Source organism: Prionailurus viverrinus, chromosome A3 (genome assembly GCF_022837055.1).
Source record: "Prionailurus viverrinus isolate Anna chromosome A3, UM_Priviv_1.0, whole genome shotgun sequence".
In the NCBI taxonomy this organism is placed as follows: Eukaryota; Metazoa; Chordata; class Mammalia; order Carnivora; family Felidae; genus Prionailurus; species Prionailurus viverrinus.
This window is the reverse complement of record NC_062563.1, coordinates 81,184,412-81,198,342: the sequence shown is the minus strand read 5'-3', so window position 1 is coordinate 81,198,342 and position 13,931 is coordinate 81,184,412. Positions and strand designations below refer to the sequence as shown.

At 34.8% G+C, this 13,931-nt stretch overlaps 1 protein-coding gene across 11 annotated transcripts in view; it reads right to left on the bottom strand.

Annotated features, from left to right (window-relative positions):
• Nucleotides 1-13,931, bottom strand: part of EHBP1 (EH domain binding protein 1) — a 372,579-nt gene that overhangs the window by 179,379 nt on the left and 179,269 nt on the right. For 8 of the 11 annotated variants that reach the window (XM_047852777.1, XM_047852775.1, XM_047852780.1 and 5 more), the window contains 2 exons: nucleotides 3,637-3,741; nucleotides 2,879-3,001 (listed from right to left, as the gene is read on the bottom strand). In XM_047852777.1, coding sequence (XP_047708733.1) covers nucleotides 2,879-3,001; nucleotides 3,637-3,741 — 228 coding nt within the window. The remainder of the gene's footprint in view (nucleotides 1-2,878; nucleotides 3,002-3,636; nucleotides 3,742-13,931) is intronic. The other 3 variants (XM_047852781.1, XM_047852783.1, XM_047852785.1) reach the window with 1 other exon arrangement.

Here is a 13,931-nt window from a genome sequence, read left to right as displayed (position 1 = left end):
TCATCTTGAAAACCAAGGTACCCTTAAAAATAAAATTCTGACTCACAGAATTCTGACTCACAAAAAGCACTCATGTCCTTCAATGATACTTATGACGTGCTTAGTATAACCCTTTTTCTTCTTTTCTATGTCTTAATATTTTAAAACAAAACTAGAACTTGTAATAAAACTGTCCAAAATTTGGTCATGGATTCTGCTCACAAAAATAAATGTTTTCCCAAAATGAAGAAAAGTTTCAGAGAGCCATCAATCATAATGTAGTTTAAAAGTTGGTTTTAATTATGTTGTGCAACCCTGACAAAATACTCTAGAAGGCAGAAAACTGGTTACTGAAATTCTCAAGAAAAATAACTGAATTTCATGTGACACTTCAAACAATTTAATCCAATTATTATAAAAATTTCATGACTGACATATTTACAACTTTTACATTTTAACGTTAAACTCCTTTTACTTACATACTTTAGACATTAGCCCAGAAAACTTATTTTGTCTTTATATTGGGAAAAAAAATTCTGAATTGAAATTCTATACACCATGAAGAAGCAATTACAAAGTGTGAAAGAGACTTCATAAAATCATAATAAATACTGAAATGAATTTAAATAAAATTTAAATTTTAAATTTAAATTTAAATCTAGACTATGCTAGAGAAGACTCAGCAACGGTAACTTTTGTAACACTAGGATAATACTCAAACTTAACACTGCATTAGAATCTTTATAAAATAATGTAAATGAGGCATTTTCTTTTCTCTGTAGGGGCAGAGAGACTGGAAGATTTTGCCTATTCAATTTTTTATTAACAAATATCAAGTCTCAAATGCTGGAGAAATAGGCAAAACTGGTCAATGGAAATAAGATTTTTATTTTTACTTTCAGGAAGAGGACTGCAAAAACTGATCCAAGCAAATTCATCATTTACAAAACCAAAAACAAGAAAGTATTTAAACCACAGAGCACGATTTGAAGATGGCAGAAATGGCAACAAAGGAGGGTTTAAAATAAGATTATTATATATAAAAGCTAACAAATACATTTAATAACTTTCTAAAAGGGTCACTGAAGCACAGAATGTCATGAATCTAAGACGAGAATTGAAGCTGTAAAGGCAAATAAAAGAACCATCTAAACAACAGCAACACATTATTTTTTCCTCAAAGGCTTTTGTTACCTGAGGATGCGAATTTTTGATCAATAAAAATTTAAAAATTACTTCTAGAAAAACAAGTATTCTTCTATTAGAAAATACTTAGTCCAAAGTCTCTGAGAGATGTATATTTAAAGAAAATACTGGTTGTCACATTGTCTTTTTTTCTTTTCTTTTTTTTTTTTTTTTTTTTTTAGCTCTATAGGCATGATTAAAGATTCTGAGTCAGGTTGGCTAACCGCTCCTAAACAAAAATTATGTGTTATCTGCTACTCCTTTCAATACCTCAGAAATCAGACCTACATGTATTTTTTTAAATTGTTTTTATTTGATTTTGAAGTGGAAAGTTCAAATACTGGTGTCTCAAAATGCTGTGGTAATATTTTAAAACTCAGATATATGTAGCACACAACTGAGGAGAAGCTGTGTGGTCAAAAGAAGACACTTGATTAGGAATCTTAGCTCCACCTCCACTTCCATTTACCTAAAGTTCTTATTCAAATCAGTGAATTCCTCGGGGCCTCAGTTTCCTAATCTATGAAAAGAGGCAGCCGAAGTAGATTACTTCTAAGATTTATGATAGCCATTGAGATTTAAAATATATCCTTAATATATATAGCTTACAAACAAAATCTCATTATTTTAAATTTACTAGTTTAGAATCTGGTAAGAAGGGAGAAAGTACAGAAGAGAAGACGAAACGGATTATAAAATGAGATTGCTCCAACAGGAGTGAATCCTGAAGTTAAAACTGCATTTTCACCATGAGAGGTAGTAACAAAATTCTTCAAAGCTCATGAGGATTTCGTAAGAGCAGTCTAAAAGATGCACACACTGGTTAATCATTCTTGCATTTACTTTGGAAAAACAGTTTAATTAAACAGAGGTCTCACTCCTTCCACAGCTCTTATCTAGGCTTTAAGAGTTCAAAACTACGTGATAAGAAAAATGACTTAGGAAAAAAAAAAACTCCCTGGATTTATTCCTTGCAAGTATGTTGTATACATGATAGCGGTGGTTTGCAAGCTTCTTTTCGCTCCATGCCATTTACATACACAACCAACTCTCACTACTGACTATAATTCTCAGCCTGAGACATGGAGTGTGGGGTGGAGGGGTTCACTGGACTCTCTGAGGGTGAGGTCAGAGGAGCTGACAGAGAAGCCATCTCCACAACCCCAGGGTCAGCATGTCTCACAACTTGCCCTTACTTTGGTAGGCTACTCTGATGAGACTTTACTATATGCCAGGTAGGTAAAATACTGTTATCTCTAACATTAGAGCTTTACTATCTAACTTGACCAAAGTAATAGAGAATTTAAAAATAAGCCTCATGTAGAAGGTGGATGGAGAGGAAGGGTGAAATAGGTGAAGGGGGATTCAGATTGCGCTTATCGTGATGAGCACAGAGTAATGCATAGAATTGTTGGATCACTGTTATGGAACACCTGAAACTAACCTAACACTGCATGTTAATTATACTGGAATTAAAAAAAAAAAAAAAAAGCCCCATGTAAATGTTTATGTGAAGGTATCTTTTTTTCTTTAAAAATAATTCAATGGAAGCTACTCAGATTTGTTGATCAACTACAAGTGGCATTGAACACAATAATATCATCATAAACAAAATTACTTTGAGTCTTTGAAAAAAAGAAACTCTTCCCACATTACTATTCAAAATAACTTCACTTTATAAAGACTTTAAAAAGTACAGAAAAAAATTTGCTACCTTCTGAGTCAGGATCTCCAAATGGGTTTAATTCTGCTACATCAGGATCACCAAATGGATTTAAATTCACAGTGGCCAAGTCCTTTTCTGCTTCATCCAAAAAGTTAAGTTTGTTGATAAGCTCTGAAAATAAACATATGTATTAGTTCACTATGATTATAGCTAAGTACAATTTTATCAATCATTCAAAAATATTTCAAATTATAATTCACATTAATAATACCTGCAAATAATAAGATGTAGCATTTTACCTATGGCAGAATGCCATTCAAGTATTTTGTAGCATACCAACATATTCAAATAAAACAAAACAAATATATGCATATTAATTTGAAAATTATGTCAGAAAAAAAAGAAAATTATGTCGGATAATGAACGAGAGAAACTTTCATTAGACTCTAATTTGATCCAACAAAAAAGTACTGAGATAGATTCTTAGAAACATATCCTTCACTCCTAAATATGAATCATTTAAATGGATTTAATGTAGGCAAATATTTTAAAACAGTATACTTATGATATATAAGCTAAGTGAAGATATATGGTCACATAATATGATGATACTGATATAAGGCTTTGCTAAAGATGGTAAGTTATTCTGTTGCCTGTTGGTATGCTACAAATTACCAAGAAAACATTCAAGGAAAAGCACAAAGACAAAACTGACAGCTAATAAGTACAGACAGAAGTCAAGAGGTAGCAGGTCACAGTAAATACAGGCAATCAGAAGCAGAAAGAAAGGAAGAAAGCTCTTAGACCTTCAGAGGAACTGGCTGATTTAGCTGAAGGCATATTTGCTTGCTTTATGCAGTCATCTTGATCTTCATCTAAGCTGCTCAGAGCATTCAATTGGTTTACAATTTCTGTAAACAGAAGCCAGTCGAGACAAATGTAAGGTAAGGTCATTTAATTAAAGAGCCATAGAAGCATGCTGTTACTCAAAAAGACAAAGAGAGGGGATGTTTGGTTAATCACGAGAGTACATTTAGAGGATGTTATTGTGATGGACTATAACAGATGTATTTAACTGAAAGTTAATGCTCTACTCATATTTTAAAATAGAAAACATTTTGTTAAATTTATATCATTAATATAACAACCATGTTAATAAACACAAAACAAAGATAATAACCCAAGAGATTGACACTGGCTTTTAGCAACCACATTTTGTATTTGTAAAACAGTACTTTAAACGCATATGTTAGAAACAATAAAAAATGTCCTCTGATACTACAGATAATACGTACTATTTTTCTAATATTCTAAATGTACTAAAGGTTTTAAGAAGTGTATCTACATGAATCATGAACATAATAAGCACTTGTTCATGTTCCACAATTTTAAAAATCAGCACAAAATAAGAAAAGTAGAAACAGCTACTGTTTTCTACTCTTGTTTTTCTAACTGTTCTTTTAAAGGAACTCCCGAGTGTTGGCTTTAGAAAATCTTATAATTTAGCCAATAAGAAACAGAACAAAAGACAAGGTTAGATAGAAAAATACTAAAATAAGATAGAATTCATTTGGTACATAAATAGAATCTTTTAACATGATTCATATATATTTTGGACAACTCTGAATATGTGCAATTATCACTCACTGGGTGAAAATTAACTTGAAAAAAGAATAAGAGCCAATAGGGTATTCTATTTAACTCTTGCTGTTTCCAAAGTTACAACCTGGGAATACCTTAGGTATTAGGACAAACAAAACAGATCCAGATTATTCAGTGGTAAAGAAAAAAAAATGATTAGAAATAGAAAATAGTTATAAATTCAGCATTTAAAAATGGTATTCTCTAGCACTGTAAATCTAAGTACACACTCTAAATTTTATTTGAACTAAATCAGAATACACAGTTTAAAAAGGTTGCCTTCGTCCATTCATTTGTCTTTGAATTAATATTTATTACTCTGTGCCAAGTACTATCCTTAGGACACAAGGATGAAAAAAAATACATGGTATTGTCCTCTTGGAATTTACATCCTATAAAAATACAAATTAATACTGAAACAGACTTAGTAAATGGCTACTAGAATATGAGGTGATCAGAAAGATTATAGATCTTTGAGCTAAATATACATAAAAATTTGATAAACTTATTCAATTTTTTTGCCTTAATGAGAAATACATTTTGCATGAATAAAATTACTTGATATTTAAACAAGGGGTGCTTGAGTGGCTCAGTCGGTTAAGCGTCCGACTTCGGCTCAGGTCATGATCTCATAATTCGTGGGTTCGAGCCCCGCTTCAGATTCTGTGTTTCTCTCTCTCTCTCAAAAATAAATAAAACCATTTTTAAAAAAATTTAAAAAGTTAATTTTAATTATGTTGTGCAATTGTATTCCTAGATGTGCAATTACTAGTTTAAAAATTTTTTCTTTTAATGTTTATTTATTTTAGAGAGAGAGAGTGCAAGCAGATGGGAAGCAGAGAGAGAGGGAGACAGAGGATGTGAAGTGGGCTCTCCACAGACAGCAGAGAGCCTGGCGTGGGGCTCAAACTCATGAACCATGAGATCATGACCTGAGCTGAAGTCAGACACTAAACTGACTAAGCCACCCAGGTGCCCCACTACATTAAAATTATTTTAAGTAATGCTTAAAGATTTGTAGTTTTTCTTATATAGCTAACACATTTTAATTATTTTATTATAATCAATGAAGGTGGAAATCAATCATTTGTTAAACATCTTATAAAATAAGTATCATAGAGGAATACCGGAGAAATATGAGACTTGGTCCTTACCTTCAAAACATTAATATTGCTCTATAGAGATTTAGATACAACATGGGAATTTCTTTAAACATTATGAAGATGACTCCATCACATGATTAAATTATTTACATTGTGGTATTTCTAGACGTTTATAATGTTTCCTCCCCTTCACCATGCTTTTAGTGACATCTAAAATCAGTGATGACCATTTCCTCATTAACCCGAAATAATTTCATCTTTGCATTCTGTTCACTGATGACAGTCGTCCTTATCCTAGTTTTCCTATTTATCCATATCTTAAATAAATCTTTACATTACTCCTAGAACTTCCGCTTTAGAACTTTCATTCATATTAACCAAGTGAAAAGGTAATTCTGATTAGCTATACCAATACTCCCTCTATTTGGTATGTAAATAAATGTTAATTCAAATCATAAAGAGAGGCAAGTTCCAAAGAAATACCATCTAACTTATTTAATAAGCATTTATCAAGTACCAATATGTGTCTTTGGTAGTACCTGCCCTCACGGCTTTATATTTTTATGGGATAGGCAGGCAAGTGAAGCAATATACAATGTATGATAAGTATGATAAATATTATGATTGAGATGTTCATTTTAAGCCTGTGAAACTGGAAGAGAGGCATGTAGCTCTGAGGTCAGGAAGGCCTTCATTTAAATTTGAGCTAATACAAGACAAACAGACATTATTATTAAAATAAAAGAAAAATGAGAGCATTCTACAAGGGCAAAAGGGAGACAAGTGAAAACAAGACACATTTGAGGAAATGCAAGTTGTTTGGGGTTTAAGATGCCAGGGTGGAAAATGGAATGAGATGATGTTGGCAAACGTCCTATTGTAAAGATTATTGTGATCAAAGAATGTGAACTTTACTCTGAGAACTATGGGGATCCACTGAAAGATCAAAATGTATATTTCAGTATATCATTTCAGTATTTCAGTACATCATTCCAGTAGCAACATGGTGGCAGCATTTGGAAAAAAACAGGACAAGAAGCAAGAAGGTGAGTGGTTCAGCATCACCACTCCATGAAGGGAGGCAATCAATAAATATCTGCTCATTAGAGAATAAATTAAGAATAAAGATTTGGTAGTTAATTTGACATGAGGGATAGGGAAAGGAACCTAAGGCAAGTTCCAGCTATCTGACTTGGGTGACTATGTGAATAGTGTTCCACCACTGTGATGGGGGCTATTCAGTTGGGAACATACCAAACTATAGGTGTGTGTGAAACTTCCTATGGAAATAAATCAACTGGCATTGAAGATGTTGGTCCAGAGCCTAACATACATAATTTTGTTACGGATTTCTCCCTTTAAAAAAGCACTTTTCTGTTTCTTTTAAATTTCCTATATCAATGTGCTTTATAATATATAATCAGAAACAAAGTTAAAAATGTAAAAGATTTACAATAAAAATTTATTCTCAGAATTTTTTTTAAATGTTTATTCATTTTTGAGAGAGAGACAGAGACAGAGACAGAACATGAGTGGGGGAAGGGTAGAGGGGGAGAGGGAGGGACAGAACTCAAAGCAGGCTCCAGGCTCCACGCTGTTAGCACAGAGCCCGATGCAGGGCTCCAACTCATGAACCGTGAGATCATGACTTGAGCAGAAGTTGGACGCTTAACCAACTGAGCCACCAAGGCGCCCCTCCCCCAATTAAAAAAAAAATTAATGTTTATTTATTTTTGACAGAGAGAGGGACAGAGCATGAGCATGACACAGAATCCGAAGCAGGCTCCAGGCTCTGAGCTGTCAGCACAGAGCCCGACGCGGGGCTCAAACTCACAGACTGCGAGATCATGCCCTGAGCCAAAGTCGGATGCTCAACTGACTGAGCCACCCAGGCGCCCCCCTCCCAAAATTTTTTTAAGTGGAAAGTTTTGTCAATAGTTTACTACCTTGACCAAAGCACTTCCTGGCAAAGCATTAAGCTTTGTTTCACCAAATACTTTCACATTTGAAAAATGCTAAAGAATGCTATGTAATAGCCACACATTTCTATCCCAGTGCTACTCAAACTGAGTGTTAAACTCAAAGTGTACAGTATTTGGTCATAGCATCATACCAACAGTGTGTCAATATGGACTTGCTTCATATTGATGAGAATAAGGTGGAAAACTAAATTAGGGACAGGCAATCGAAGCAAAGAGTCAAGTAATTTGAGATTCTACTGTTAGGAAGGCAAAAGTGGATAGAAATTGACCACCAGAGATTATCACATTGAAAGAAAAAAGGGGATGGGGTGGGGTGGTGGCATTAAGAGTAGGTGGTGTTTTCCTTTTGAGAAAGTCCGTAGTTGAGTTAAAAGAAGAAAAAAATAAAATTGCCTAGAGCTAGAACACACCTGCAAATCTTGCAGCATCCTCATTCTTCTCTCCAAAGCATAACACTGGCCAGTGATACATCTTTTTTGAGGGACCACATATTCAAATTCTTGCCCATTTGAAAAAAAATAGGGTTGGGGATATCTGGCTGGCTCAGTCAGTTGAGCCCTATTGATCTCAGGATTGTAAATTTGAGCCCCGCCTTGGGTGTAGAGATTACTTGAAATAAAATCTTGAAAAAAATTTTTTTAAACAGGGTTGTGTTTTTAGTATGGTCAGACATTAAAAAAAAAAAATCTATTCTGGATACAAGACAGTATCAGATATCTGCTTTGTGGGTATTTTCTTCTAGTCTATGACTTATACATTTTCTCAACAATCTATTTTGATGAGCCTAAGTTTTTAATTTTTTTTTTCCAACGTTTATTTATTTTTGGGACAGAGAGAGACAGAGCATGAACGGGCGAGGGGCAGAGAGAGAGGGAGACACAGAATCGGAAACAGGCTCCAGGCTCTGAGCCATCAGCCCAGAGCCCGACGCGGGGCTCGAACTCACGGACCGCGAGATCGTGACCTGGCTGAAGTCGGACGCTTAACCGACTGTGCCACCCAGGCGCCCCTAAGTTTTTAATTTTGATGAAGTCTAATTTATCAAAATTTCTTTCATGTTTTCTCTTCTGTGTCTTATGTATGAACCCTCTGCCTGCCCTCAAGTCACAAATACATTGTTTTTCTTTCCCCTCCCCAGAAGCTTTATTGTTTTAGCTTTTACATTTAGGTCTATGATCAACCTTGAATTAATGTTTGTGTATCCTGAGAGGTAAGAATTGAGGCTCACTTTTTCCACATGGACAACAAGGTGTTTCAGAATAATTTGTTGCAAAGATTTTCCTTTCCTCACTGAATTATGCTTTCCCTTTGTTGAAAATTAATTGGCCAAGTTAAGTTTGGTATTTCAACTTAACTTTGGTTAAGTATTTCAGAACTTTCTGTTTTGTTCCATTGAACAAGTTGTCTGTCCTAGGCCAATATCACACTATACTGATTTATACCTTTAGAGTAAATCTTATCACCTAGTAATAATATTACAATGCTGTCCTTTTCAAGACTGTATTATTATTCAGGTCCTTTGCATTTCCAAAGATATTTTAGAATCAGCTTTCCATTTTTTTTTTTTTTAAACCTGCTAGGATAGGGGCATCTGGGTGGCTCTGTCTGTTAAGCGTCTGACTCTTGATTTTGGCTTAGGTCATAATCTCACAGTAATGAGATTGAGCCCCACATTGGGCTCTGCATTGGGCATGGAGGCTGCTTAAGATTCTCTCTTTCCCTCTCTCTCTGCTCCTCCCCTGCTCATGTGTGCATTTGCTCTCTTTCTCACTCTCTCAAAAACAAAAACAAAACCCCACAAAACTTGCTAGGATTACAATTAGCCCTAAATTCAATGTATATAGACTGATTTGGGGAGGATGGAAATCCTGACAATACTGAGTCTTCTAATCTATGAACATAGACTATCTCTCCATTTATTAAGGTCTTCTCTAATTATTTTCAATATTGTATCATAGTTTTCTGTGTAGAGGTTTTTCTACATCTTTTGTTAAATTTATTTCTAAGTATTTATACTATTTTTAACCTTGATTGTAAATGGAATTATTTTGTTAATTTTATTTCCCAAATGTTTGCTGTTCATTTATAAAAATATAGAGTTTTCTTTTTAAATTTTTTTAAAAATGTTTATTTATTCTTAAGAAAGAGAGAGACGAGCATGAGCAGGGGAAGGGCAGAGAGAGAGGGAGACACAGATCTGAAGCAGGCTCCAGGCTTCAAGATGTCAGCACAGAGCCCGATGCGAGGCTCGAACCCAGAATTGTGAAATCATGATCTGAGCCAAAGTCAGACATTCAACTGACTGAGCCACCTAGGCACTCCTAAAAATATAGATTTTTCTATATTAATTTTGCATTCTGTGATCTTGTTAGGATCTCCAGTATCATGTTAAACAGAAGTGGTGAAAACAAACATATTTGTCTTGTACCCAGTCTTAGGAGGAAAGTATTCAGTATTTCACCATTACATATGATTTTAGCTGTAACTTTTCACAGATGTTCTTTATCAAAATGAAGAAATTCCCTTACATTGAAACCTTGCTGAGAAACTCAGTATGGAATTTTGTCAAATACTCCTTTATATACCTATTGAGATGATTATATGGTTTTTCTCCTTTATTCTGTTATGGTTAAATCAACTGTGCATTCCTGGGACAAATCCTCAAAGAATGCATACTGGCACTTAGAATATTCATTGTCCCCTGGTTCCTCCCCTAAATACTGGAGAGCTAACTTTTTCTTCGGAGCTCTCACTTCCAATCTGGTCCTGTCACCAGAACTCTCCTGGAGTCTCCTAGGGAGGCAGGGGGGCCTAGAGAATTCTGATCAGTTGTCATTAGTACAAACAAAGCAGGATTAGGGTTTAAGAGTGACACAGAAAGTAGGCTAAATTTGGAATCTGTGTCTTCTGCTACTTCTAGTCTCTGAGTTGACATTTGTGACTTCTAAATACTAGGAAAAGCTATTCTTACTGTCTTCCGTCTATCAAATTCCTTTAAAAAGGAAGTAGCTGTGATGCCTTATCAATTAAAAAAATTTTTTTTTAATGTTTATTTATTTTTGAGACAGAGAGAGACAGAGCATGAACAGGGGAGGGGCAGAAAGAGAGGGAGACACAGAATCTGAAGCAGGCTCCAGGCTCTGAGCTGTCAGCACAGAGCCCGACGCGGGGCTTGAACTCACGGACCATGAGATCATGACCTGAGCCGAAGTCGGACGCTTAACCAACTGAGCCATCCAGGTGCCGCTCAATTTTTTAGCTCAAGGGATCATAAATGCTCCAACTCTCTGATTCTACCCTGTTTTCCAACCTTATTAATACCAAAATAATAAATGCAGTATTCCAGAAATCCCTATCCTTTACACAGACCTCCAAAATAGGTGACTACTTTTATTCTATCACTTTATACACTCTACAGCAAACCTATGGTTTGGTTCATGAGTATCCTAGGTACTGGAGAGTAAATGGTCAGGTAAAAACCAGAAGCAAATTAATGGAAGTATTCTCTGACCAGAGTCCCAAGTTCATCCTGACAGTCCTTCTACTCAAAGGAGGTAGACCAATTTTTACCCATTCACAAGTCTTAGCAGTAGGACATTATAATCTCAGAGAACTGAGGAATACCATAATCAACTTTAGCTCTTCAAATATGAACTGTTATCTCTTCTACTACAATGGGTGCTTAAGATTATATCCTCTGAAGTTAGTCAATATGTCATTCTTCCTCCTCCCAAATTAACATTACAAACAATAGGAAAGGGATTAATAAACACCAGTGCTTATGGTAAAAATGAAGCTTGATTTATAAACTACATTTGGATGGAAAGACTCTGAACAGACTATATATTTGATGGAAAGCCACAGTTTTGGGCTCAGAAAATTGTGGACTCTTGTAACTAGGTATGTCCCTTACAGGGACTCTGAAAACTATACCTATTTAACCATTTCAAAAGATACCAGCTCCTCTGCAGAATGGACTTTAAACCAAGGCAATCCCTGCTTCTAACTATGTGGATCTTGTCTCCTTGTACCCAAGCTGTCATGTGAGACAGAGGTCAAAGAATAGCACCTCGGATGCTGTGAGGACTCCAGTGAAAAAGAAATGCTCTGCTGGCATGCTACTATGTTTCCAATATCCTTCCAAGTGAATCTAATGCTTAGTCTGGCTTATGTTACCTGTATAGGTCTAGATGAGCCTATGTAGAATCCTTGGTTATGTTTCCAACAGCTTTAGGTATACTGGGATCTTTCAGATATTTCATAATGTCTGAATTCTCCGATAATGCTTTCCTATAAAAAATGCTTCAGTTGAACCTGATTTTCTGAGCTGTATTCAGTAAGACATTGTTATTTATGGAGGAATCTTTCCTTTTTCCTCTTGTTGATGTGTATTCAGAAATTCAATATCAAAGATGGTCATATTACCAAATACTGGTTCAAGTGCTGTGAGGATGCCATCTAGACGGAGGCACTGACTGTTTTAAACTATATATGTTTTCTAATACTGGCTATAATAAACTTTCTATTAATGGGCTTTGTTTCTCCATCTCCAAGGTCTATTACTCCCACTACATTTCAAACTGCAATTTTTCTAACTGCAATTCAAAATTCTCTTGCCCATTCACTGGTGCTGTACCTCTGTAGAATGCACCTATATATAATACTATCAGTAAAAGGTTCCTAAGAGCCAATCCCAAAATGTTTCCAGTTAGAAGTGAATTTGGCCCGGGTGGAACAGGGTAAGGATTTTTGATCAATCCAAGTATAGGTATCATGGATTTATGTTTACCTTCTAGCAAAGACTGTAATTTCAGAAGACATATTTTGTTAATTACTATTGATTTTACAGCAATATTCCATATCACTGATTAAATGAATAGCTTCTAGGTGTTAATCTAAGGTATCACAAAATAATTGTAACAGTCTTGTTCCCTCAAGAAGTTTACAGCTTAGTTAGGGAAATAATAAAGCCATACAATTTTTATCGATATGTGATTGCACTTTACGCATTTCTGTTGCAATATAAAGATATCATTAATAGAGGCAATTTTTTAAATAATGATTTTTTCCTCCATAAACATTCTGTTAGCAATTCCAAAGCTGCAAGGAACAGTAAATATAAGCTGTGTTTAAATTACTGCCACTTTAGTTGGTAAATAAAAATACCCACCATACTTTATTTGTACCATGTTTATAAAATGCATTCATTTTGTTTAGTCTTAACCTATTGCTTTAACATTACTGTTGTTAAATTTTAATATATTTTTAACTATCTTAAAACTACTTTACCCAAACATTTTTAGAGTGGTAGTGCTGGTGCTAAAAAAAATTCCTGAAAGATAATAACTTTGGAATGGAATTTACATGTGCTAAAAAATGCAACTAAGGAAGCCAAACAACTGCCATAACATGCTGTGCTATTAATTTAAGTGACTGTACTCTGGAAATATAATAGAGGAAAAAAAAATGTAACATCAAAGCAAAAATGTTATAATGACTGGATTTACTTAAGAGCATGCATCTAATCACCACTGTCCCTATCTACCCCTGCTCCCTCAATATACATTTTGAATTCATAACTTTTGGAAAACTAGTCTTGAATTATTTAAGGTTTGAATTATGTGTCCTCCAAGATCACATGCTTTCCATAAAATGGGACCATGCAACCTTGGATAAGGTCATATATGAGTAAAGGTTAAATAAATGGAACAAGATAATAAGCCAGAGTGATTAGTATGGGCTATAATATGAGAAAGAAGTCCCTTCATTGATTTATGACCTTTCAGTTAGCACATCTTAAATTCTCAATATGTTCCAGACAATGTGCCAGAAGCGAGTGATAAAAAGAACGGTTACAACATAGTCTCTACCTTGAAGGAATTTCATGAAACAGGAAAAAAAACACATACATAAAATAATAACAGAAAATAGAATTCCAAAGAAACCTTGGATCATCACAAGTTGCATTAAAATAATTTCTTCAATTAGGGTCAGAGAATTTTAGACTATCTAAAAGAAAATTATTTATTCTACAGGAATTTTAGAAAATAAGGTGTATGTGTATTTTTAAGCAATAAGGGATACTATGGTCTGAATATTTGTGCCCCCCCCCCCAGATTCATGTTTAAATCTTAATTCTCAGTGTGATGGTATTAGGAGGTAAGGCCTTTGAGAGAAGATTAGGTCATAGGGCAGAGCCCTCATGAATAAGATTAATGTCCTTCTAAAAGGGGCCCAGAGAGATCCTTTGCCCCTTCCACCATGTGAGGAATACAATGAGAAGTCTGTGACCCAGAAGAGGGCCCTCATCTAACCATGCTGGCACCTTGATCTCAGACTTCCAGTCTCCAAAACCGTGGGAAATAAATTTAAGTT